This window comes from Mizuhopecten yessoensis, unplaced genomic scaffold, assembly GCF_002113885.1.
Source record: "Mizuhopecten yessoensis strain PY_sf001 unplaced genomic scaffold, ASM211388v2 scaffold716361, whole genome shotgun sequence".
Lineage (NCBI taxonomy): Eukaryota > Metazoa > Mollusca > Bivalvia > Pectinida > Pectinidae > Mizuhopecten > Mizuhopecten yessoensis.
Window position 1 is genome coordinate 766,869 of NW_018480078.1, and position 27,981 is coordinate 794,849.

At 39.1% G+C, this 27,981-nt stretch overlaps 1 protein-coding gene across 1 annotated transcript; it reads right to left on the bottom strand.

The window, feature by feature from the left end:
- LOC110443851 (ATP-binding cassette sub-family A member 3-like) lies at window positions 1-27,766 on the bottom strand. The gene is made up of 19 exons (XM_021488279.1): window positions 27,217-27,766; window positions 21,531-21,767; window positions 20,929-21,182; window positions 19,977-20,214; window positions 18,945-19,118; window positions 13,004-13,185; window positions 11,204-11,335; window positions 10,300-10,429; window positions 9,558-9,712; window positions 9,174-9,329; window positions 8,808-9,018; window positions 7,949-8,198; window positions 7,222-7,355; window positions 5,620-6,630; window positions 5,084-5,305; window positions 4,444-4,943; window positions 3,611-3,798; window positions 2,383-2,553; window positions 1-2,115 (listed from the first exon to the last, which is right to left on the bottom strand). Exons 3-19 carry the CDS (start codon window positions 21,067-21,069, stop codon window positions 1,686-1,688), a joined length of 4,425 nt encoding a protein of 1,474 aa, XP_021343954.1. The 5' UTR covers window positions 21,070-21,182; window positions 21,531-21,767; window positions 27,217-27,766; the 3' UTR covers window positions 1-1,685.
- Between the last annotated feature and the right edge of the window lie 215 nt (window positions 27,767-27,981).

The window sequence follows — 27,981 nt, forward strand, 5'->3', positions numbered from 1 at the left end:
GAGGAATGGTACCGGTAATTAACACTACCTACAAACCGGGAGAAATGGTACTGATAATTAACACTACCTACAAACCGGGAGGAATGGTACTGATAATTAACACTACCTACGAACCGGGAGGAATGGTACCGGTAATTAACACTACCTACAAACCGGGAGGAATGGTACCGATAATTAACACTACCTACGAACCGGGAGGAATGGTACCGATAATTAACACTACCTACGAACCGGGAGGAATGGTACCGGTAATTAACACTACCTACAAACCGGGAGAAATGGTACTGATAATTAACACTACCTACAAACCGGGAGGAATGGTACTGATAATTAACACTACCTACGAACCGGGAGGAATGGTACCGGTAATTAACACTACCTTCGAACCGGGAGGAATGGTACCGGTAATTAACACTACCTACGAACCGGGAGGAATGGCACTGGTTATTAACACTACCTAAGAACCGGGAGGAATGGTACCGGTTATTAACACTACCTAAGAACCGGGAGGAATGGTACCGGTTATTAACACTACCTACGAACCGGGAGGAATGGTACCGATAATTAACACTACCTACGAACCGGGAGGAATGATACCGGTTATTAACACTACCTACAAACCGGGGGAGGGGGATGGTACCGGTTATTAACACTACCTACGCACCGGGGGAATGGTGATTTATCAACAGCGCAGTGAGATTCACAAATATAAATCGATTAAGCATAGTTAGTCACATAACATTACAAACATCACGACGGTGAATTGACAACAACAACTTGTTTTGATTACTCCATAAACGTTATCTTGAGGTCGACTCTAATGTGATACTGACAAACAGATTCAATCATCAATCTCTCTCGTGATGAAAAACCATTAAAATCTTCAAAACCTGTGTTTTTTTTATAAAGAGTAACGCCCCTTTGTCTGCTCTTTAGTTAAAGTTCGTCTTAATAATATCGTTTTTGTTATCTTGTATCACACTGTACCATACAAAAATTCATCGAACATATCGCGATTAGAACACAAAACGTAACCCTGACTCTTTGAAATGATCTGATATATAACACAATATCACAGGCTTATGGCAGCCAATAGGCTAGTCCCAACATAATGACGTCATCGATATCCTGATCTACAAGTGACATCTCATATAACGTGTTAATGCATTAAATTAAATGACAATAAGTTTAACATTCCTGTTGCCGATACAGAAATGATAATAACGATGCAGCAGCAATACGTCAGTGTACAGCACTATTACATCATCTATGCTTCAATGTACATTACTATTTCAGTGTACAACATTACTGCATCAAAACTCCAGTTTTCAACACTGGTACGTAGTATACAGCATCACAACTTCATTGCACGGTGACATTAGTAGATATAACTATGCCAGTAATTACATCTAAGTCACTGTATCTGTGCACTGGATTTTGTTTACCTAGATCTATCAGCACCGCCTGAACCTCAGTTTTGATCAGGTACAAATGTATGTCAACTGTGTTTAATGCCTTTTCATTTGTTCCAGTTCATTCATGAACTCAAATAACACAGCTAGTGCAAAACAATCCCCATGTCGTTTGTTGCTGATGTAACAGTGAACTTATGTTGAACTAACTCTATATATATATAGCATACATCATGAATTTGCGAAAAAAAAGTTTGTGGTTCAACTATTAACTCAACAAGAAAAACAGCAACATTTTCGTTTTTTCTTGTCGTCTGCTGATGTCTGGTTCCTGGTGAAGGCCAGGAAGACTTGTTCTAGAGCTGTTGATTGGACCGAGTAGTCCCCGATTCCGAAATCATTTTTCACCCTTTCCATCGTACCGAATACCTTAGCCAAAGGAACATTCGAGTCCGGGATCTGGAAAGTTAGATAGCCCTGGTACAAGTCATCAAACACTTCCGTGTTAGGGAAATGTTGTATCACGTAATTTTTGACGTCATCCCGTGAAACTGATTTGCCATTTGTTGCCGTTCCAAGTCTGACAGTGAGCGTGTAGCCCTGTCCAAACTTATTCTTTAGATGTTGTGGACTACCTAGACAGACAAACTTCCCGTTGACCATGATAACAATCTTGGTACAAAGTGCGTCGCATTCCTCCATACTGAAATAAGATAAATACATAATTATTGCACTTTGTAGGATATTTTGAGATAATAAACACGTTACTCGGGTATGGGGCAGTGTACTTTGTACATAAATTATTCATGTAAACATAACTTTCACTCTATGCGGAAAATCTCTCCGAATTCTCAAGAAACCTGTTTTTCTAGCATAGCACAGGGTAGATATTTCACATGTTAGTTATTATACAACCATAGTTGTCTATTACGAAATCAGTGTAGCAGTATTTCATGAATTTCCTCCCTACCTGTGTGACGTCAGCACCAAAGTCCTTCCTCTGGCTCTGACTTCAGAAAGCACGTTCCAAAGTTTCCGCCGAGCACCAGGATCCATTCCTGTTGTCGGCTCGTCAAGTAATATAAACGGCGGGTCTCCGATCAGAGCGATGGCCGTGCTTAACTTCCTTTTATTACCACCACTAGAAAAAAGACAATGATCAGTGTAAAATACCCTCTATTGGTGTAAATTTGTGTTGTGGTATCAAATACAATAAAATTGGAATGGTAACAGAATCGCCTTTTTCCATGGTAGATATTTTCCCAAATACAAGTACGACTGGATTGCCTCCCTTGAGCTCTATTCTTCTTCTCCGTTTTCTGTTGCTTGTTTGTTCATTCCAGTTCTAAAGTCCCTCCCTCTCTCCCCTTCAACATAATGTATTCTACCTTCCTCATTTCACCTCCTCCTACTCCTTACATCTCTTTCCTGCCTTCTATTATCCCTATACGCCTCCCAACTCTACACCTTTCCCACTCTACTCTGAACTTCCCTTCCTACTCTTCATCCTTTCTCCAATCTTCTCTACCATTTTTACTCTTCCTCTTCATTCCCTTCCTCTCCTTCTTTCATCCTATTATTAAACTCTACCCCTCTCCCCTGTACCTTTGCCTATTCCTTCCCACTCCTACCCTCTACCTCTCCTCGCGGTACCTTTGGTATCGTTCTTTCTCTCCCCGCTGTTCCTTTTTCTCTCCCTCCTCACCTCCCCTCCATTATTCCTCTTTCTTGTACCCTTCTACATTTGTATCAAACTATGTTCTCCTCTTTCTCCCTCCCCTTTTCCCAGCCTACCTTCTGGCAATCTACCCTTCTTCCCTGTACCATATAACAAACCATTGTTCTCCCCTTTCTCTACTCTATTTTCCTGTATCATTCTTTCAAACTATTTCTCACCCATTCTATCAAACTATTTCTCACCCATTTCTCCCTTCTATTTCCCCGCCTACCCCCCCCCCCCCCCCCTCTCTCTCTCTCTCTCTCTCTCTCTCTCTCTCTCTCTCTCTCTCTCTCTCTCTCTCTCTCTCTCTCTCTCTCTGTACCACTCTAACATCTTTTCTCTCACTCTTCTTCTTCCCACTCTAACCTCCTTTCCACTTTCCTCTTCCCTCTGATGAGGTACACAGGAGGCATGGTAAAGTTTTCCGCACATTTTGTGCATGTGATGAACTGCACATATACACATTTCTTTAATTTACCTGTACTGGTCACAGTTTTTATCAGCGTATTTTGTCAGCATCGTTGAATTCATCATATCGCTCACTACGTCTCTTATACGGTTCTCTGGAACCCCGCGAAGCCTGGCGTACATGGTCAGCGTCTCTCGGCCGGTCATCTGGTCAATCAGGGCGTCAAATTGCGGACAGTAGCCAAGATTCTGCTGGACCTATGAAATAAAACAGAGACGTCAGTTAACTTAGTAATGCAAAATGAATACCATATATAAATGCAATGTCTTTTTCTTGAAATATAACATTAAAACGGAAGCAGAATGCATTTTATAGAAATACTTTTTAAAAATAAAAGTTTGATTAATTCTGCTTCAACAGTCATCAAACGATTAGGAAAGTTTCAAAGGAAATCTTTTATTCAGTTAGCTCCATAAATATGTTAAAACATAAGTTAGTCCCATTCATCTGTATGCTATCAATAGTCTCCTGCACAAACATGTTGTTACAATGTACTGCGGAGCAATACTTCTCCCACTTAAAGTATTCAGTCAACGATGACATGGTATAATGATACTTAGGCATCTGTGTAGTGATATTGAGACATTGACCTTCGAGCCTACAAGCGTTCCTAAGCAAACTTCATGTAAGCATCACTGAATCAGTCATTATATAAATTAAGGAACATTTCATTCATCGTAACTTGTTTATCTGTACTTATTGGAAATGTCTGTACAAAACTTAACCATGACTGCTTATACCGGAATCTATGTGTTGTGACATTAAACCGGAAGCATCTGTGTGCAATTGAAGATAGAATTTGAGCTATTTTCTAATGAAAACGTAAGGCAATGCATTTGTACCTTTTTCAAGTGGCGCTTCACATCAAAACTGTTCAGGTAGGCGTTCCCGTCATCAACGAACACATCACCAGTTATCATCTTAAACGTAGTGGTCTTTCCAGCGCCGTTCTGTCCTAGCAGCCCAAAACATTCCTGACTGGCAATACCCACACTGATCCCATTAACGGCCTTCACCCGACGGTACGACTTTGACAGACCTTTGACGATGAGCGCGTCGCTCTCCATCAGTTTGGTGAGGGGCGAGTTCCAGATTCTTTCCCTCTCCATTTTAACGTCGCTATCCTCTTCCACGCCCGTTAGGTGTTCCTCGTCAGAATGAGATGCTCCGCCATTACTGCAGATGCAGTAGATGAGCTGTCCAAGTACGCCATACTCTATGACCAAGACGAAAACGAAGAAAACAACGGCCTGGATGACCATGAAGACGATATACTTGAGTATTCCAGGAGATTCCCATGTCATGTAGCTCTCATCGAACAGAAGACAATTTGCTGTGCAACCTACAAGTACATGAAAATATATTTCATAGTGTTAACACACCAAAGGGAAAATTTAGGGAATAATGAAAATTCATTAAAACCGTCCCAGATACAAACATTTTTTTGTATCAATTTTAAATATGTGGATAGATAATTATTACCTGAACAACAAGGCCCTAGATTGTTTAACATGCATGCTGTTCGATACTGGAGCTCTTCACAGGTCTGAGTGACTTGGTAGTTAACGTAAATGTCGTTCAAAGCCCTCCCCAGACAGAAATGTGGCACAAGAGCAGTAAACACCCACTTCAGGGCTTTGCCCACGTCCTCGGTCCCAAGGCCAGGTAGCTCAAGGATAAACACCGCCAACAGTGCAATCATACCTGTATTAAAAACACATAGAAGATAGCGATGTCTTATTTGTTTTTATAATTATAGCATCCAACCTGTACTCATACATAACCTTGGGGAATCGAAGAAAATGGAAGTTTTATTGAAGAGAGAAAGTTATTGAATTCAGGATATCATTGACTGCAACGGGAAGTGTTAACTTGAAAGTGACGTAACGTGTCTCGAGCAAGTTTGACGGTACTTGACCACAGCAATAATAGCCATGTTCACAACAAACAATTATTTTAGAAGGATTACTTGTACGTGTAACATGCATTCTGCATCAAAAACCAGCAAATGTACTCACCCGAGATAATATTGAGGATGGTGATGGTCGCCATACCAGTCGACGGTGTGGAGAACGGGAAGTGCAGCAAATAAACGAACGGCAAGCAACACATCCCGTAGATACAAAACACCAGAATGATCAGGCCAATTCGACCGCCCTCTACGTAAGCTGGCGACTGGAACGCCGCAAACACCACCACTATACAACAAACTACAAACAAGTAGTTCAGCAAGTCCCAGCAGTAGTTGGACAGCCAGTAGGCAAAGGGACTTACGCCACTTACAGTCTGCAGGTGCTTGGCACCAGTGGATCGTTCCTTGATGGGGAACAGAATAAAGCTTGTGGACAGGAAAGCCATCCCAAACAAGACGAGCAGGGCCACAGTAAATCCCCCGGTGGAAGCCGTGCGGTTAGCCCTGTCGCTCTGATCGGAGATAGTGGGCGGAAGAGGGTGGTTTATTGTTGTGATATAATCACTGCTGGAGTTGGTTATCCCCCTTAATAGGGCGTTCATCATGTAAGACAGCGCCACCGCCGAGGAATGGTAAGGTTGCCCATTGAAATAGGCCGTCAGTGGTGCACTACCATTCGAGAAGTCGCCTGCCACAATGTACCGCTGATTGAAGGTGGCAATGCCAATGCTATTCGCCTTCGATAAAAACGCCTTTTCCAAGGTGTCGAAATCTTTAGCATCCTCAGTGGAGTATGAGGAAAACAAGTTCGTAAAATGGTTTTTGATCTGAACCATTTCTGGATCCAGATTATCGCCAGATTTATACATAACAATGGAATCTGATTTGAAAGGCGCCAAGTCAAGTATCAAAGCCGGTTCTGCAGCGGTGGTGTCCTGGCCCGGACTATTCTGTATGGAAAGGAACGCCAATACGGTGAATACGACAGGCAGTATCAGTTGTACTAGGGTCACGACCTTGTTTCTCCAGGTATTGATGGCTTTCTTCACGAACATTCCGTAAAACTGTTGGAAAGTTCTCTTTAAACCGGTATTCTTGTTAAACGTCTCGTAAATATCTGAGAAAAGAAAACATATTTAAGAATATTATATTATACCAAAAGCATAATTCTATGATCTCAGAAGAAACAATGTAAATTGTATATAAGGTGATGTTGCTCCCCAACCATAATCATTTTTCAATTGATTTATCAAGTTCGCGACACGCTCAGTAGACATAAAATATACTCACAAGCTAACCGACCTACATTTATTAAAAAAAATGAAAATCAAATTGCAAAGAAAATTCATTCCTATCATCCGTGTGTTAATGAAAATAGAAATGACGAGCAACAGCACCACTGAATCCCGTAAAAAAAGTCTTATGTTTGATTTACATCCTACGTACCAGGATCCCTACCGCCACTATGGAACTGACTTCCTTGCAGGGACGTTGGGTCTCCGACCCCCTGGTGTTACTATCCGTATGTTAAGATCCAATATGCACAAATTGAGCCGAAATGGACAATTCCTAAATAAACAGCTAAAGGTGTAAATTTGGGAACCTCGATGTATAGTTTTATATATCACATATCCCCTTTATTCAATACACAAGAGGAGCTTTGTTTTAATAGATCCATTTATGCGATGACGAGAGAACACCGACATACTTGTGGACAGACCTCTACTGTTGGTGGACTGCATCACCATAGCTTGTCTGTCTCCCACATAGCTGTGGCTCGTGTGACCTTTCTCTCCTGTTTCGCTCTCATCCTCGTCCTCTGATCTGCCATCTTCACCCACCCTGAAAATGCCATTTTCCATAGTATAATTATTCATATAATTCCCAAAGTAAACAATATAGCGACTGATTCGCATAAATGGAAGTTTTCTCCAAAAAAAACCGGACAAAAATAATATTTACGTGAAAAAAGAATTTCAAACTATATTGGTGGTGCCTTTCAAATCTATTATTGTCAAATGTACAATAAATATCAGCACTAGGAATGCAAACTTTATTATCATACCGCAAAAACTAAATTCTCCAAGAATATTATTTTTACTGATATCATGAATGATCTAAAATAATACCACTACAAAATACGATATCGTCTCCAAGTCCAAGGTAATAGTATTGTCTATGCTCATTATCAATCTCAATGTTAATACTGTGTCTTATTTGAGAAAAGTCTGTTGATAATTAAGATGTCAATTCATTACGTCACGATGATGATGTCACCTTATTGAAAAATTGATAGAAAGACATCGCTTTACTAACTTGATACGAATGATGTCACTAACCAATTGAAAGTGTAACCTCTTTATTGATATGCCACGTATCACAACATAAGAATGTTTAGTTCACTGTTTTAAGGAGACAAATGTAACTTAACTCACTTAAGAAAGACTTCCTCCATTGTGGTAGCAGTTGTTCCAAAACTACTGATGCCAAGAGAGGAAGCGTTCTTTTCGATGTCTTCAAAAAGCTTTTCAAACTTTGGCGACTCCTCAAACGGTAGAACGTAGGACAACTCCGCACTGATGTCGCTTTCCACTAGGGCACGTGGAATGTGGCTGATTACTAGGCTAGTCAGTCCATTCACGTCGCAGGTGTTTGACTTTACCACTACCAAGTGGTACCCAGAACCTATAAGAACGCATCAAAAGAGGATCATTTAAAAATCACTTTCATTGAGGGATCTCCAACTAACAAAGGGATTTCCTCAATACACTGGAATACAATTTAATATAATCACCTGAGGCCTGTTCGTTTATGCCGAAAAACCGGTCCGACCGTCTTTAAATGTAACTTTTTCGGATATAAATCCTGGCGGACCTGCAAATGTTTATGCAGGCCTTGCAAGGCTTGTCAATGCTCGCCTGAAAGCAGCATCAGATTACTAGGTCCAACCTTATTTCATAAACGAACAACTGTGGTCCAACTGGTTCAACCGTTTAAACGAAAACATGATTCAGGATATTGAAAGGTAACAATGTCAACATCATATCATGTTTATCTTGACATTACAGGTTTTGACCTTGCATCTTCATTGACATGCAGAAAGCATCTGGGTATGATACAAAAATGAAAACACCAGAGAAACACATGGAATGAAATATCCCGAATAAAAAACATTGCTATTGCTATATCTCAATCATAGCAATAATTAATTGTTATATCATTTGATGTTACTGATTCTGTGTTGCTGACATAAATGGTGTATACATACTCCTGAAAATATACCCTCAGACTTACCATAGGTTTTCTTAAGGAACAGTGAGGTACCACAACACTTGATGACTCCTTCGGCCATGATTGCGATTCGGTCGCCTAGAATGTCAGCCTCGTCCATGAAGTGAGTTGAAAGTAGAATAGTCCGGCCTTCCCTGTATTTCCTTAGGATTTCCCACGTCTCTCTTCGCGCGGCCGGGTCCATTCCTGAGGTGGGTTCGTCCAGTATGACGACCTTTTACGTGAATGTGTGCAGAAAGTTAAACAATTTCTTGTTTATACATAGACCCGAGTGAAATTTAGAACAATATCCTAATTTTCAGTTGTTAACAGACAAATGTTTCAGTTGCTAACAGAAACTATATACAATGCTGGTTTCTGTGGCCTTACCTTAGAATCAGCTATCAGTGCTATTCCCAATGACAGTTTCCTTTTCTGACCACCGGACAATCGCGATGACAGAACATTCGCCTTTTTCTCTATCCCTAACATTTTCAACATTCCAGATATCTCCTGCTTCAGAAGATTTCCCGGACAGCCTTTTAACTGCAATAGAATACGCATTTAATTAATGTCAATAATTGCATATTTAGAACAGAAAGGTACAGTCATTTATTGGACAGGTACATATAGTTCAATTTTGGGAACACAGACAAGTACACAGCAATGGCTATACATGTAGGTACTATAATCCTGGCATTAAACTGACAAATGCACATAACGTCTGCCTTTTGGAAAGACCATTCACAAAGTATTGAAAAGGATATTGTTTACCTTAGCAAAGAACCACAGATGTTCCGCTGTAGTCAGATTATCAAACAATATGTTGTGCTGCGGACAAAGGCAAAGGCTCTTCCGGACACCCTCTATGTTCTTTCGAATGTCACAGCCGTTAATAACGGCTGTTCCTTTTGTTGGAGGTATAAATCCTGTAAGCACAATAAGACATTTCACATAAAACAGGGACCTCCTATCCTCTTTGCTTTTATCACATTGACAACTGTACTGAGGTCATGCTTAAGAAAAAGACCGAATGAAATGAGTACGTGTATACAGAAAAAACAGTTTGATTGTAGCTTAACTGTATTCAGGCTAGGTAAACTATTTTTTTGTGTCCAAATACATCAATTTTGTAACAAAGGGTTTCTTGGCCAGCTTTCTTTCATATGCTTTGGAAAGCTTTTGATATAAATTTTCATTCTTTTCACATCTTCAAATGGATTCCATAGATGTCGGGAGGGACAGAGGGATTCATTTTTATTTGAAGTTCTAATATTACAGATATGGTAGATAGAGCGGAGAACAGAACAATTGATATGCTTTAAATTTGGGAGACCTTTAAGAAGCTGGCATTTATTGGGCAACTGCCATACATACTGCATTATAGGGACATTTTTACGACAGCCATACTCTTACAACTGCGAAAACATACACACCTAATCAATAAAACACGCTAGACATTTATGTTCCTCCACATTGTGCTATTTAAGTTTCTGTACACACGATTTGCACGTACCTGTCAACATGGACATGGTGGTGGTCTTGCCCGCCCCGTTGTGTCCCAATAGGGCTGTGATCTGACCCTCGTACATGTTCAGTGTAGTATCCACCACTGCTGCCTTTCTTTTCTTGCCACTCCCAAACACCTACAAATACAAAACCAATCTTTGTGTTCATTCGTTTACAATACATAACTATATTTTGTAAAATGATAATGTGTGATGTGTTGGACTCCAACTCATTCACATCACCTTCATTCATACGCCTATAACATGTAACAGGGCATCTTCGATACACCAGGTTTACGCTAACTTACGTTCTCTGCACCCCTGCAACATGTCATTACAAAATCGAAGGTTTAGCGTGAGCCTTTTCATGGATGAGAAAAGAAGAGAACTGTGACCCTTTAATGTATGTCAAACAAATGTAACGGTAAAATCGACTGGCCTTGAAGTCGTGTGTCGCTCCTCTGTAATCTTCAAATGACGGGTATCAACAAAGCGATTGGTCAGGTTTTTTGTTAACCGAGACCAATCAAATAGCTAGCCGCATGCCTTTTGCTTTGACATTTTGCAGGGGTGCAGAAAGAGAAAGTGAGTGTAACACCTAGCCTGGAGTATCCAGATGTGAACAGGGTAAAAGTAAAGGAATCATGCATCCACTTGGGAGTGAATACAAAAAAGATTGCTCTCATATGATGAATGAAGTTCATGTGATTGGCTATCCAAAGTTCCTTATCCTCCCTAGCGCTGATAGTAACTATACAGTTTTAATTAGTACAATGTAGTATTAGTAAACTGTAATCTCATTCAACCCTGAGGACATATTTGAACTCTTCCAATGCAAAGGTTGGTATAGTTCATTATGAAATTTCAGGGGTGAATGAGTTAACACACACTTCCACAATGACGGGGTATTACCTTTCGAAGGTGACTGATGTTAATGCCAATGTTGAGGTCAGCAGGATCGCCTTCAAACTTATCCTCACTCACGTGACCGGTAGCGACATCAAGCATATCCTGCGTTCTATCTGTTCCGCACCAGTAGGTTTTCTATAATATGTATACAAACATGAATAAGACCTGATAATAACGTAGTAAACGCAAATAATGCCTAAATCTACTGTAAGCATACTTATTCATTAAGTTCATTATTTTTACGTCTTGTGTGATATCCCTAGAATCTTCCCATAATAAAACAAAATTTCAAGACTATATTTGCACATAAAGAACTTGTGTTATTTGAGTTTTGCACTAGTTCATCTTAATCAAATCATGTACCCTTCTTGGTTCAATGTAAGTTAGCCTATATAAGCTGTAGGCTTAAACAGTATTATCACTGAAAATAACGAACTTGTGATCTATAAATGAACATCATCAATTTCGAAGACTTTCCCAATAGGGTAACAAACTGATTTCGATATAATGTACTGGTAAAATCAGAAACAACTGTATTAGATTCGAATGTACTCAACTGCGATTAAGAGAACAACCAGGAATTGACACAAAATTACTATGCACGGGAAAGATCTGTGCGTGAGCATTAATTTAATAATAGGTGATAATAGTGTTATTAAATACCCGTATAACGCCCTATTTATTTTGCAGTATTGCCATATGGGCTTTACAGTACATGTAAAAAAAGTATTGTTCTAGAATAACAAAAGCATAAAGATATATAAGCTATTAAAATATACCATATAACATTTCCATTCACATGTTTTACCTGAATTCGTGTGAACATTGGAGATAATAACCATAAAACTATTTATGAAAATAAGAGGGCCTATCGCTCATCTGTTTGTTATGTTACATGGAGCTATTGGCCAAATATTGTTAAGTTAGGTTCATTGGATATTCAGAAGCGGTTAAAGGTTTACAGATATTTGACCCCTATGACCTTGAAAGTATACGTAGGGCAAGGGCACATTCATGTGAAAATGTTGTTTAACTCAAACACATGATCCTGGTGGGTGAATAGGAGCAGGGTTTGACACGTTTCGGATATTCAGAAGTGTGTTGAAGAGTTTTGTTTGTTGTTATTTATTTATCGTTTTAACTTATTCTTCAAACTTCATCGGGTTCCATCATAGGATGCTACTGGACAAATATCATGACTTTAGGACAATCAGATCTTCAGAAGAAGTTGTTTGAAATTTTGACCTATTTGACCCCTGTGACCTTGAAAGAAGGTCAAGGTCAATTGCATTCGCAAACTTTGTTGTGCTCCTTTATAGGACGAAACTGGCCAAGTATCATGAATCTAGGCCTTCCAGATCTTCAGAAGAAGTCGTTTGAATGTTTTGACCTTTTTGACCCCCGTGACCTTGAAAGACGGCTAAGGTCATTTTTATTTGCAAACTTTTTCGGCCTTCATCATAGGATGGTACTGGTCAAATATGACTTCTGGCTATCGGATTTTCAGGAGAAGTAGTTCGAAGGTTCAGACTTACTTGACCTCTGTGACCTTTAAAGTGGGTCAATGTAATCTTTATTCGTACATTTTGTCGGTCTCAATCATAAGATATCATGCCTTTCGTGGTTTTTTTAAGAAGAAGTCGTTTAAAACAAAACATTTACGGATGGACAATGGATGCCGCGTCATGGCATAAGCTCAGTGAATTTCCATCCTCCAAATATCAAATATCTGCGCTTAAATGTGAAAAATATAGACATATACATCTCACATTTAACATACATCTTGGATTCCTGCCTTCTTACCGTACACAAGAAGTACCAAGGTTTGGGAACACCAAACTCGCCAGGTTTGACGTTATCAAGGTAGAAGGCGATGAAAAAGCAGATGACCGAGTCCAGAAAGAGCATGCCCATAGCCAAGGCCAATGAGAAATTATCGTCCGTGGTGGCGGGACTGCTGAAGTTGGTCCACTGGGCACCGGCACCTGTTAACAATAGGTTATGGTCCGGTTATCTTGCTTGTCTAATACATCAAGTGAACAACCACGATTTGTGTATAAAGTGCACTTAAGGATACACTCATCTGAGGTTTAAATCATGTTCAAATCTCGTTTATATATAATGTAATAGATTTTTCTTTAAAAAAAAATCAATGTGTTTTTGCAAAAACTTGAGCTGGGCGGTATTCCCAAATTTCACATTCATAATTCAGAACACAGCCAACAACAGGTTAATTAGTGTGAGTTATTGATTTTCCTAAGTAAACTGCTGCCTACAGCGAGTTGGTGATTTAAATAACTAAACGGCTGTAACAAAGGTGTTGCCGGCAGCGGATTCTTTATTCAAAATTACTTGCTTACTCATTACACGTATAAAAACCAATAACAGGTATTTCTCATAGAACTATATAAATGCCCCTCTACCTAGAGGACGGATTTCTTGGTAAACTGCACAAGTTAAGATAAATAACAAGGTATCACAAGTGGTACACATCCCTTCGCATTCACACATTTTGACATATGTAAGAGGTAAAGAAGTCGCTAGAGCGATGACAAAGTTTTGTTTCTAAAATTAGTAACAATGACCTTGACCTTTAACACAGTAACCAGAAACGCGAACTTAATCAAGGCATTGCTATACCAAACACTCGTATAAAGTTTCATGAAATTGCATTGAGGAATGAAGTCAATAGAGCAATGACAAAGTTTTTTTTTTCTAATTTCCCGGAAAAAGTTAGACTAATATATAAAGTGACATTGACCTTGAACATAGAAACCGGAAACGCGAACTTGTTCAAGGTATTGTCATATGAAGTTTCGCGAAATTACGTTGAGAAATGAAGTCGGTAGAGCGATGACAAAGAGTGTAACATACGTACGTACGCACGTACGAGCGGAATCATATATCCCCTCGAACTTTCGTTGCGATTGGGTAATCTTTATATACACCGTCATCTAATGACACACTTTGCAAATTAAACTTTATTACACATGCAAGGATATGATGCTGTAAGTTACCAGAATTGTCTTGGGGCACAGTATAGTCAGTAAGCAATGTTATATGCAAGTTACAGTGAACATATATCTTGATCCATACTTTAGGTTGAAGATCAATAGAGTTCATAATAAACTTACTTGAACATTTATACAACTGAAAACTTGTTCGGAGTCCGTATTGCAGTTGTGATCGAGTAGAGATCGCTTATAATTATTTGTTTGAGTGCACAAAGTATCAAGTTCCTAGACAAATATACATAATTAACAGTAAATAATTATTTTAATATGTTATTTGGCGACACAACTCCCTCAGATGAAGATATTGCCGATGTATTCAAATACGTTCAAAAAGTCCAACTAAAAATCAAACGGTACGATAGCGATTTGGAAAATTTGATATCATGACGGTACAATTGTTGCTCATGTTGTCGACTTTTTCATTTTTTTAAGGATTGAAACTTGCTTTGGTCGATTTCATGGCGTGATTAATTGAGTTGGTCTTGAAACAAATTTATTGAACTGCAGTTCATGTTGAATTTGTTTCAAGGCCAACTCAATTCATCACCCCATGAAATCGACCAAAGCAAGATTAAAACCTTATATTTCAATCAACATGAGTTATTTTTTCAATTACTGGAACTTGTGAAGTCCATTCTGATAGTTTGTCCTAGGTTCTGGAGCATGTGCAAGTCTACGTATTGACGTAATGTAAAAAAATATAGTTCGTCATTGAAAGACCACCATACAACATGATGGTGTACGTTGATAGTTCAAAACAGCCAAATTATGCAGAAACAAAACACAAAACCATATTTTAATGGCGTATTTTGTTTTTGTTGATGATATCATAACATATCAAATTTTCTGACGCGTCATCGCGGAAGGAATAATGTATAGACGCAGTGTGCAGGCTCAGCTGCGAGTCTACGGTAGCCATATTTTTATTAGCTCGAAGTGAAGAGCCGCTTAATTTCAAGGTTCTACATCTTTTTGAATGTGAAGCTGCAATAATTGAATGTCGAATTACACAGGACACCAAACGTGGCCTGAAAGGACGAAAGAATTTGACATGGCAGTTGGCTGTTCGACTGCATTTCAGAGAAGACGGGACCACATGGATCTACGTTGTTTTCTATTTGTACCGGGGTTGATACTGACACGAGAGGCAAAATGGGTAGCTGGAGGTAGAATTTCTAGGGCAGTACATGACTTGTCACTACCGCTAGCAACCGTGAGCTGATATTATTTTTGTTGATTGATCGTTTTTGGTTGTTTGAACGATTCTTGTGTAGCTTCAATAAAAATGTAAAATCTAATCAACTGGCATCTTCTTTGTTGAAACATGTCAATCAAATTATCACTCTTCGCGAAATCATACGAACAGGCAATTTTAATCTGGTCAAATTCATCGGCAAATGAAACAGGTTACATTTGGTACATGTAGTTGCATTGAGTCCAACTTGAGAAGGAATTGAAATATTTATTCATACAAAAATGTATGTGTATTTATTTCTTTACTGATCTAAATAACTACAATAATCCGCTATTGGCATCGGTTAAATTAACTGAATCACCAATCCGTGCTGGCATCGGTTTAGTTGACTGAATCACCAATCCGTGCTGGCAGCGGTTAAGTTGACTGAATCACCAATCCGTGCTGGCAGTGGTTAAGTTATTACCAATCTGTTACTCGCAATAATTTACCTGTTCATAATTTGTGATTAGTTTTTTCAATGCGGTCAGAATTAGAAAGTCACAATCTTGAATAGTGAATCCGCTGTTGGTAGCAGTTTAGTTGTTCGATTCACAAATTTAAATCAGTAACTCGCAATGATTAACGTGTTTGTGGTTAGTGATTAATTTTTCAATGAATTAGTATTAAGTATGTCAGGATGCTGGCAGCGGTTTAGTTATAATAAATAACGAACTCCCCATAACTAACCTACAGATAACTTCAGCCCGCAATGTATCTATTGCTTATGCTAAACTTGTGTATACATATGACAATGTCCTATTTTCAGAGGATCCTGCCAATCTGCAAATTTGATCAACTGTATTCATACGGAGTTTACAAAAAAATGGACTGTGAACGGGAATGTCAATAAAACAAAAATCGTTGATCTTAGGAAATCCAAACGATATCTGTCAATGAAGTTTGGTACTGTCAATCCGACGAGATTGTCGATAATTTCGTTATGTCGGCCTTACATTTCATTATATGGCATATTTGCACTCGCCGAAAGCAATATTGCATCACAAGGCAAAAACACAAGATTATATTGTGTAAACAGACAAAGACCATATGCTTAATCATAAAACTAGACTGTCATTGTTTGACATTTATGTCGGCTGGCTATGTTCTGAATTATTAATGTGAAATTGGAGAATTTCGCCCAGCTTAGATTTTCGCAAAAATATATTTAAAATTTGTAAAGAAGATTTGGAATGTAAAGAAATGTTGTAACCGCTTCGTGGTTTATTTCGAACTGGGCCGTTTTACTCTTTACAACTTCTTGTGATTAAATACTTACTGAATTTACTTGACATAACTAACTACATTTCTAATTCGCGTCAAGATAACCTTCTGTAACTCCTTTATCGCTAGCTTGACAGCAGAGACATCTGGATCATGTAAAACCCCAGTCAGTAGGGTCTGGAACGACCAGCATGTCGGTAACCAGGGTCTTTACGATAACTTATAACTAAACCTTTACATTTGCTCTGCATCCTTCCATTGCAATATATTGAGAAGGCAAATGTTGTGACAAGACTGTAACAACATTTGCTATTGTAACGTCATCAATCTCTTTTGTGACGTCACTAATTTCATTATTCTCGACACTTAATTTGCTGTTCAAAGAACCAAATAAAGCATAAGTCATGCATATTTTAGCAAATATTGGGATTGGTCTTATGAGACACTTTTCTATTGCTGACAAGCTTGCATAAAGTTCTACCGGGCTTTATTAACTTTTTCATCAGAAGCAATGTGTGTTATTGAAGGTTTGAAATGCATATTTCTAACATTCATAAGGATATGCAACACAGTTCCGTTGAATTATATTACAGGATGCGCGTTACATCTTGGAGAATATTTTTGAACGGACTGTGTTGCATACCCTCATAAATGTTAAAAAGATGCATTTCAAACTTTATAATTACGTTCTATTATATTCATTTTCATTATTTGTTATTAAGAAAAAGCAATACACCGTCCTGAAAACAACACAAATTGAACAGCCTTTTTCGCGGGGAAAAATGATGCGTTGTCAATGGTGACGAAATACACAGTTGACCAATAAACAAATAGTTCCAATTTGCTTATTTTTAATCATTTGATTTGCATATCAGCATTGATTATGTTAAACATTGACGGTAGACCTTAATTCGAAACAAAAATACTCTTTAAGATATTTTAGTTACAAAAAGTCAGTACGTGTTCGCGATGGTAGCTGACCGATAAACAACGGTCGTGCAGCGGCTAAGCTCATCAGGCCACGAAGCGGTTGGAATGTCACCGAGATGGGTGAATGGAATTTGAAAGTGTGTCTGTGGAATGTGAAGTTTCCTAAGAAACCATATGACGATTTAAAAGACGCTGTTGACTGAATTATTATGTCGACCGACTGTGACAACGGGGCTAGCTCATTGTTGGAGCATTCGACATGTGTGACTGTCACTGAGGGACTGGCCGACATGCCGGGATGATTTGACCTGCTTCGCCAAGTTTGCAACGGACGCTAGTGTAGAAGTAGAGGACAGCAATGTTGTTCTGTTCTGTTGAAAAGGATCTGTTATAGGATTTGCTAAAACATTCATAATCATTGCTTAAATAATTCTTTTAACTATTCTCCGAAATGTGTTTTGTATAAGCTTATTGTTGACACGTTTGGACTACAATCTTACTTACTTATGTATATCATCTGTAAGTATAGAATTCAGGTTCCTTATCTCAACATTGTAAAAGGTAAGTACAACAGGACAGTTACAGGTAATAGACTTCGTACCCTGTACTATTTATCCGAAGTCGAGGATGAATTCAATATGTCTTCAGCGCCAAAACTACGATTCCATTATCGAATACCTTCTGTCTACACTCGTGAAACTAACAATATATTTTAAAATAGATATACATATATTGTCTCATTGTAACGTTATTAGAACGTTATGGCTGTGTATACTCTACAAGTATCGTAGAGTGTCATCATGATGCACACTTTCGATTGAATAGAATCCTTGTATGTACAACGTTTTATTTCTGTTTTGCACACATATTTGTATTAACCATGTTGCATTACTGTATGTATTTGCCGATGGGTTCTATAACCCAAGGGCTAATAAAATCACCTACTGTGTCTTACTGGGATACCTCAGATGATCAGTTCTCAAATTGTTCACAAAACATTCGATATTTTAGGAAAATCACATTTAAGGTATTTGATCTTACTGGGATACCTCAGATGATCAGTTCTCAAATTGTTCACAAAACAATCGATATTTTAGGAAAAACACATTTAAGGTATTTATTTCAAATATGAAACTTGTTCATCACATGCATTCGAGCATGTTTTTGCATTGTTTTAGGTGTTTTGTTTTCTTAAACTCAAATGTATGTTGCTGTATATTTTTATATGTTGTCCGGTTCCCATAACTAGAGGTATCGATCCCAACAACGTTACAGGTGGGCTTTTGTATACATCTGATAAAATATAGCCAGAACTTGCCAAGGAAGAATCTAGAAGACTTACCTGTACCCTCGTATATGGTGATAGTAGTGACTCCCCAAACCAGGGCCATAGGGTGGAGCAGACACGTGGCCAGCTTCACACTCCGACTCAGAGTGTCGTACTCATCGGACAGGAAGTACGAAGGTACAAAGAACAGGTAATACAGGATACCTGCGGCGAAGGCAGCAGAAGTGGCTGTGGAGTACAACGTTATTAAATTACAGACCAGAAATTCAAAGCGGAAGTGGCTGTGGAGAACAACGTTAGTACATTACAGACCGGAAATTCACAGTGGAAGTGGCTTTGGAGTACAACGTTAGAAAAATAGAGACCGGAAATTCACAGTGGAAGTGGCTGTGGAGTACAACGTTAGTACATTACAGACCGGAAATTCAAAGCGCAAGTGGCTGTGTACAACGTTAGTACATTACAGACCGGAAATTCACAGTGGAAGTGACTGTAGAGTACAACGTTAGTAAATTACAGACCGGAAATTCACAGTGGAAGTGGCTGTGGTGTACAACGTTAGTAAAATACAGACCTGAAATTCACAACGGAAGTGGCTGTCGAGTATAACGTTAGTAAATTGCAGACCGAAAATGTACAGGTAATCAAGTTCTTTGTGTAAATGTACAAATGCATGAATAAAACCACATAAAACCAAGTCCGCGTCAATATTCATTGATGTCAAAAAAAAAAAAAAATCCTTCCCTACTTCTATATATTGTACAGCTCTTCAATGTATACCCCTCCTCCCCCATATGCACATATTACGCTCAGTACATTCACATATTCAGTAAATCCTCGCAATACTGCCATTATTTGTCCGGACAAACTTAGGCGTTGTAAGGGGTTTTGGCAATAAATTAAGTATATAGAAATAAAGTATAAACATAAAGGAAAATGAAAAGAGAAAATGGACCCTGAACTATATTGGCGGTAAGCGAGGTGGCAAAAGAAACGAGGGGCTTTGTATGGAGGTTTTACTGAAGTTAATTAATCAAATCTTGCTTTTTATCATTCGTAAAGCCTTGAATGTAAATGTATATCTACCTTTGCTGAATATGGACGCGATCATGAAGCAGAACGCAATGATTGCTAGCGTGTAGAGGAGGAGGAAAACGAAGATGAGAGTGGGCGATGACTTCGGCAGTACACTTCCGGTATCACCAGTGTCGATTGCCATCATCAGAGTGAAGAAGAAGCAAGCGATAAGCATGTAGATAAACACTTTGGTGAACCATGACAACCAATACAAGATGGGGTGCAATCCCATCAGCTTCATCGTCTCCTGAAAATGAAAAAGATTAAAACATTCCGTCAGCTTACCCGTCTCTTGCAAACAAAAGATTCAAACATCTCACTAGTTTTGTCTTCTCCTGATGAAGAGAGGTTCAGCTTCACTGTCTCCTCCAAACAAAAGATTCGACATTCATCGTTGCCTCCCAAGCAACAGGTTTAAACTGCAAAATATCAAGCCTAGATTGAAAGAAATTTAGTCTATAACAAATCCAAAGTTCAAACTACGACGCTTGCTATAAAACGGAAATGTCAAAGTATAAAGTTCCTTTACCAAACACGTGATGCAACGTATATTGCTCCCATCCGATCACCGAGTTCAAATTAATGATTTTCTCAACATATGACAACAATAACATTACCGATACAGACACCTGATTAATATATACCCTGATCCATCGGTGCTGTGTGAAATCACATCTGTGAAATAGAGGTCATCAGTTTTCCAATGCCTCCGCCAGAATTCGAACCCGATACCTCTGTCTCACTAGTCTTTCGCTGTATCGAATGAACCAAAGAGAAATTAGCCGAGAAGGTAGAAGCAGCTAGTCTTTAACCAGCGTGACATCTGTTTTACCTTCACATGGTTTTTCTGTAACAGACATGGAACACACCGTGTCCCACTAGATCGGGACGACCAGGATTTCAATTCTAGATGCAAGGGGTGTTTAGCTTCTCCCATCTGATATTGTGGGTTGTTACTCACCTTGAGTTTTTTCTCCTTTTCATAAACAATATTTTTGGTGGTCTGGAACACTGTCACAATAAATGCAAAGAGGATAATGGCCGGCAGACTTGATCGTAGCACGACCAGAAGTGTATCCTCCACGTAGGGCGGGTAGGGCATCTTTCGGAGACTCACTGTGTACTTGGTTCCAAGGCCGTTCCCTGGGCTCTTTTGGTCTATGATGGCTTTATCGATGGCGTACTGAAGATAAAGGAAACCTCTCTCCCGGTAGTCTGAAGGAGAGAGATCAGTTTCAGTACATGGTTGATGGTTTAGTCATAGATGTTTAGTTTACATTTAACATGAAATATGTTTCAAAAATCACATAAATTAGTATCAATTTGTCAGCAAGAATGTTCCTTTATCAACGTCATCTGATGACTTAACCATTTTATTTATTTAACAGCTTTACTTAACTAGATGCTGAATTCGTGTAATGTGTATGTCTTACAAACTGAAATAAAAAAAACACAATTATTAGGAGAAATCATCTTAAATGATGATTTTTTTATTGATATGAACGGTGACTGTTGCCCAAGATTGGCAAGCAAATTGTTACTCATCTGTTGATGGATTCTTACATGGATCTCCAGAATAATTGCTGTATTGTTCCCTTGGTCCAAACTGCTGAAAAAACTGATAGGTTCGATCTGTTTTCTAACGGTCATCCCCCAATTGTAAGGTGGCCACACGGAGCTTGTATGTGATGTCTGCAGGCAGTGAAGAGCCCGAAAATTGTCCATCGAACTCTATAACAGCCCATACCTCTTTTGGATTCTGTTCGTACTCACTGACGGCGACAGCGGAGGTTGGAAAGCCTGGGGAAGTGAAATTGTAAACTGAATTTTACAGTTCTATAGTCTTACAGTAAAATGAGAACCAGCATAAGATGGTCTAACTAAAAATATAAACGTTTCCTACACCACATGTGACTCTGTCAAGATGTGTCAAGTCAAATCTAGCAAGTGTCACGAGCAATTCTAGATTGTGATACGTAAATACTGATGCCAGGGCCCGTATTCTTGAAACTGTTCTCATGCTCAAGCATGTATTATGTGTTCAAGCCTAATTTCTTGTCCTGGTTCTAACTTCTCCTAATCTTAGTTTGTCAATGATTTGGAAAAGCTGTTAAGAGACGTAGAGCCGAATTCTGTTTTAAATGTTTTTATACTTTTTTGTCTTTTGACATGATTAAAGTGAGATACAAGAAAGTTGTTTTGAGTGCAAAATCCATGCTGTAGCGTGAACGACTTCGTCAATACAGGCCCAGGACAGGTTCATTACCGTAAACTGTTCTTTATTGTAAGTCGAAGTGCCTCCGATAGAGAACATTGACTAATTGATTAACTGGTCAGTAGGTTATGATAATTCTACATAGAAATATTCAGCATCCATTGCAATATTTGGGATCATTTTTGCCCTTTGTTTTTACTGTCTTCTTTCATTCCTTATGCCTTGATAGGCAATACAACGCTCTTGGTCTTAGTGTTGAAAGTTCACCCAAGCGAGGAAGGTTAAGGGTTCTGTACCCTGATCGAGACAAACCAAAGTCTTCAAAACGTTTACTTCGACGATAAGCTTTAAATGGATGACAATAAGGACTGTTAAGCTCGTGCAGTGTAATGTGACACGTGGAGTGTCACGCTCATGTGTCCAAGTTATGACATTTCAGTGATATGACATTTTAGAATAGTTCCTGAATGGCCATGTTAGGACAAATAATATGCATAATGTTTACCTCCCACCCTAAAACGTGTATCTCACTCGAATGCACTTAAACGACCCATTCGAACGCGCCGAAAATCATAAGTAGGTATCAAAACCAAATTCGAATCATATTTAATTATTTAAAGGGCATGAAAATATAACGAAAATAAACATAATTGGTCAGAAAAAGTATGTTTGGTGATTTTGTAAATTCTTTTATGACAGCCCGACCGGGCTTTCTCAAAATTGAATAAAGGAATAAAAACACCAAAAAAAACGGAGAAAAAAATGTTTTTATTCATGTTTCCTGAAACAAACAATGTTTTGTGAGGACGTGAAACTCAAAACAGTCACAAAACATCTTGTAATCTTACCTTCTAATCTTGTAACAGCCCTATGAACAGACAAGATTTCTGACAAGTGTTTTATATGCCCGCTCCTTAACAGACGTAGAGTTTATCTTTAGATTTCCTCTGAAAAAGCCCAAGGTGGAGTTGGCTTTCCCACAGATGTTATTTATATGACATTCCCACTTGAGATTTGACTGTATAGTGACACCTAAATATTTTGCTTTGTCTACGAGTTGTAATTCCTTTCCGTGCAGTATGCATTTGTGATGTTGTTGGTGTTTGTTGTTGGTGATGGAAAGGACGTTACATTTGTCGGGAAGGAAGGACATTTCCCATGCTTTCTCCCACAGAGATAATTTGTCATCAGATGGTGATTTTATAGTAAGATAGACAATGGTGTCATCTGCAAATAGACGTACAGTGGAGTTTAGGCCAACAGGAATGTCGTGTACATAAAATAGAAAGAGGGATGGGCCACTAACCGAGACTTGGGGAACACCAGACTTCACATCAATAATGCTAACACACACACACACACACACACACACACACACACCTTCAACGATGACAGCCTGCTTCCTATTATCCAGGAAGTTTTCTATCCAGGTGTTAACCTTCTCGTTTACACCATAATGACGAAGCTTATGACAAAGAAGCGAATGACAAACCTTGTAAAAAGCTTTGAAAAAATCCATAATCAAGACGTCGGTTTGTTTTCCCTTGTCAATGTTGGAGCTGACATCATCAACAAATTCAATGAGCTGACTCTCACATGATACTGACCTTCGAAAACCGTGTTGGAGTGTGCAAAGGATGTTAGTATGTTTGTCAGCGTGGTTCATGATGTTACTGACCACTATGTGTTCTAGAAGTTTGCTACAAATACATGTGAGAGAGATTGGCCTGCAATTTTCTGGATTTAATTTAGAGACAGGAGAGACATGCACTAACCTCCAATAAGAGGGAACTGTGCCAGAATGAAGAGATTCGTTAAAGATGATAGAGAGGACAAGGGCAATTTCAGAAGAGAGTTCTTTCAAGATCTTGGGCTTCAAATCGTCAGGTCCAGCTTCTTTACATTTTGCAGTAATTTTTGTACGCCATTTGGAGTGATATCAAATTCTGGCATAATAGGGTACTGGGTAGAAGATGGGATGTTACATTTTTTAAGGAATTCGTCAGAGGATAATTTACCACCTGGGCTAAAATCAGACTGGAATTGTGTGTTATAGTCGGTCTTCTTATGCTTTATGTATGACCAGAATCTTTTGGAGGCACTAAAATATTGTTATATATAAAATTTCTTGTGGGGTAAGAATGCCTTCAACATATTGCAAGTATGACCTTCTGAGTTTCTTTTAAATGTCTTGCCTTAGAGCCTTGTATTTAGTCCTCATATTCAGATTACCAGACTTTTTGACCTTTTTATAGAGTCGATCTCTTTTCCTGAGGAAGTGTTTAATGCCAGGAGTGACCCAAGGTAGACTAGGTTTGGGTTCGATGGTTTTATGAGGTATGTTGTCCTTTATGAGATCACAGAGGGTTGATTTGAAGAGTTCCCATGTATGATTTACATCCTATTTATGGAATAGTTTTAGCCTTTTGTAGGCTTAAATTAAACTCAACAAAGACACAGTCATGGTTTGATATACCAGGCATGACCTCAGATCTTATAACCTGGTTTGGTATGTTTGTAATTACCAGGTCGATGGTGTTATATTTCCTTGTAGCTTGTTCTACGATCTGTGTAAGACCCATATCGTCCAATAGGTTACCAAAATAAAAGTGTAATTTGGGATGATTTGTTTTTGTTTTTAGGATTTTGTTTTTCCAGTCCCAGCCTGGATAATTGAATCCCCATCTAGCAAGATTTGGGCATTGTTTATAGATGTGACGTTCCTGAGTGATGTTTCTAGACCCTTTAGACTAATCTCATCTGATGTTTCAGGATTATAAAAGGAAGCTAGGTATAGGGATTACATTCCGGAAATTTGTACTTTAGCCCAAACTAATTCAGTTGGGTCCTCTTTATTGGTGAGGTCTGTTACTTCATCCCTGACAAAGTCTGATCTTATTGCGACGAGTACCCCACCCCCTTTCTTATCCATATTTGACATTCGGTCTCTCCGAAAAACTTTAAAGTTATCTGTCATACATTCCGAGTCTTTATCAAGCCATGTTTCTGATCCGAATATTACATCAGGCTTGGAACTTTCGAGTAGGTTTATGAAGAGATGTTGCTTATTTTTCACTGACTGAAATTTACATTTAGTAATCGCAGGGGCTTTACATGTTTTGGATTGGCCATGTTGCTTCTCCGTCGTACAGGTGTCGAGGCGTGAAGGGGTCTATTTGGCATATCATTGCTTATGTTGCTACCGTATGTGGGACTCATGATGTTATTGAGCGTGTCATAACGGTTTGATGTGCTGATGCCATGTAGATCATAAGCTATTGAGCTGTAATTTGGTTGGTCACAAATAATACAATACCAGCTCACCATGCTATCATTGAGGTCCTGGTAAGTATTACTATGGATATTTTGACAGCTTGTATTGTACCATTGATCGCATGACTCGCACACAATACTTCGGTGTTCCATGCAGGTCACTCTATACTCAATTGATTGGCAGAGCCCATTCCAGGTCAACTTTCAACATAATACCCGCCTCGTTTCCACAAACCTTTCTCATAGGAAAACAAAACACCACTGCACCACCCGACCACCCTGTGCGAAGGGTAGAAGTTTGACTGTCTCGTCGAAATCTTTCTCGTCTGACTATAGAATTCTAGCTAAATCTTGTAAATGAACAGTCATCGACCATTAGAATATTAAAGGTGTTAATTGACCATTACCTAGTTGAAGTATATACACCGGTCGCTATTCACCATGCAGGTGGCGTGTTGTTTTAGCAAATGTGTTAGCGTGGATTGTCTTCAAATGGCGTCCGCAGATTTCATAGTAGTTCATTCCGGCCACCACTTTTGCATCGAATTTGTAATGTATATAAATAACGATAATATCAGCTTAAAGAGTATAAAATTATCTTGTCTAGAGTGGTCACCGAACAAATATCGGTTTAGTAACTAACGAGTTATGGATCAGGAAAGACAGAAGTTTACGAGAAAGTTTGATAATTTTCCTTATTTTTCATACGACTGTGATCCATTCCGGCCACACTTTTGCGATAAATATGTAAGATGTGTTCAAACAATTGATAGCATCGTAAAGAGTGTTAAATTCCCTTGGTTAGAGGGGTCTCCGAACAAATATCATTTCAGTATTATTAGAGATATGAGTATTTATTTGAACGATAACTGTTGAAAATATTGCCATTTTTATTTCATAGTGGATATTCCGGCCACCACTTTTACTTCTAATTCAAAATACTGCTCAACATAACTTCTACCATTGTAACGGGTATTAAATTATCTTTCCTATGCTGGTCTCTGAATAAAAATGTATTTTGTATTGACAGAGATATGACCTAATAATAAATACATACAAAGCTTCATAAAAAATCTCTTCACATCTGAGTGCATTCCGGGTTTTGTACTCGGCCGTATTTTCTCGTTTACGGAAAGTGCCGACGGTTCCCGATTGATTGTACGTGGTGTTGTTACAGCTGCTTACTATTCATGATTATCGCAAGGACTAGAACCTGTATGGCCCTGTGAGTTTCGTCACAACGAATGTATCATAATACTTCTTGACCAGACCCTAATACTCCAGATGGGGGACAAAGGTCTGGTTGGGGTCCTTGAACAAATTTAGGGGGGAGGGTACGGGGGCGAGGCCAATCTCTACCCAGAGTTGTAGTGCAAGGACCGTAACTCTGCGTGGAGATTGGGGCGGGGCATCCTCGTTATCCATGGGTTACGCTCACGTTCGCTCTCTACACCCCTGGAATATGTCATAGCGAAATTGAAGGATCGGTGTGCGCCACCTTGTTGATGAGACAAGGAGACTAGTTCGGTCCTTTGATATATATCAAAAGAATCTCACGGTCACGTAACGGTAAAAGTTGACAGGCTTTGAAGTCGGGCGTCTCTCCAAGGACATGTATCAGCCTAGCGATTGGTCAGTTTTTCTTACCTGAGACCAATCAAACAGATATCTTCAATTTTGCCATGAAATATTCCATGGGTGTAGAGAGCAAAATTAAACGTAACCCCTGGATATCGAGAATGGGGGTGGGGAGGGGCTTACCTGTAATGTTGACGTGTTGCCCGAGAGTAGCCGACAGTTCGTTCATCACATTTCTGATCGAGGTGTTGTTAGGAGAGTAAAAAATCCCGTTGACATCTATAAAATTGTCCACTAGGAAACCATCCCACCTGAAGGGTTGGATGTGGTCGACACTGGTCACCAGCAACCGCAGCATCAGTAACAACAAGGAAAAGGCGACTGGCAACGCCACCTCGAAAACTGTAGCACAGTAATTGCGACGAGACACCGTGAAATTCTTCCATACTAACAAGAGGAATTGTCCGGCAGCCCCCATAGTTCCGATCGCTGTTTTGATCCACACACGTTCACTGCCGGGGAATGATCATTCGATTGTACACTTGTTATTTTAATGTATACGTAGGTCTTTCCTGAACTATATTTAGAACAGAGGAAGCAGGTTATATGAAGCACATCCGTTGGCTGCAAGAGATCGGTTCAGAATCGATTTATGCAAAGTACATATATATGTATCACGAAATACACTAAATTGTCTTATTATCTAGTCATGACGTATACGTGTAGCGGCATCACAATCCAATACCTCGTGAGTTCAAGGAAGCGTGAGACGGGTGTCCCAGATTTTTACCTGTGCCCGCTGGTGCGCAGTCATGCGACTATATATAACATTGTTGTATCGGCAAGGCTAGCGACGTTTGTAATTTAGCGTCTTTTGTAACAGATATAAATATGTACACACATAACATCAGCTGCCGTCTACAACAATAACGAAACTTGTGCACGGAA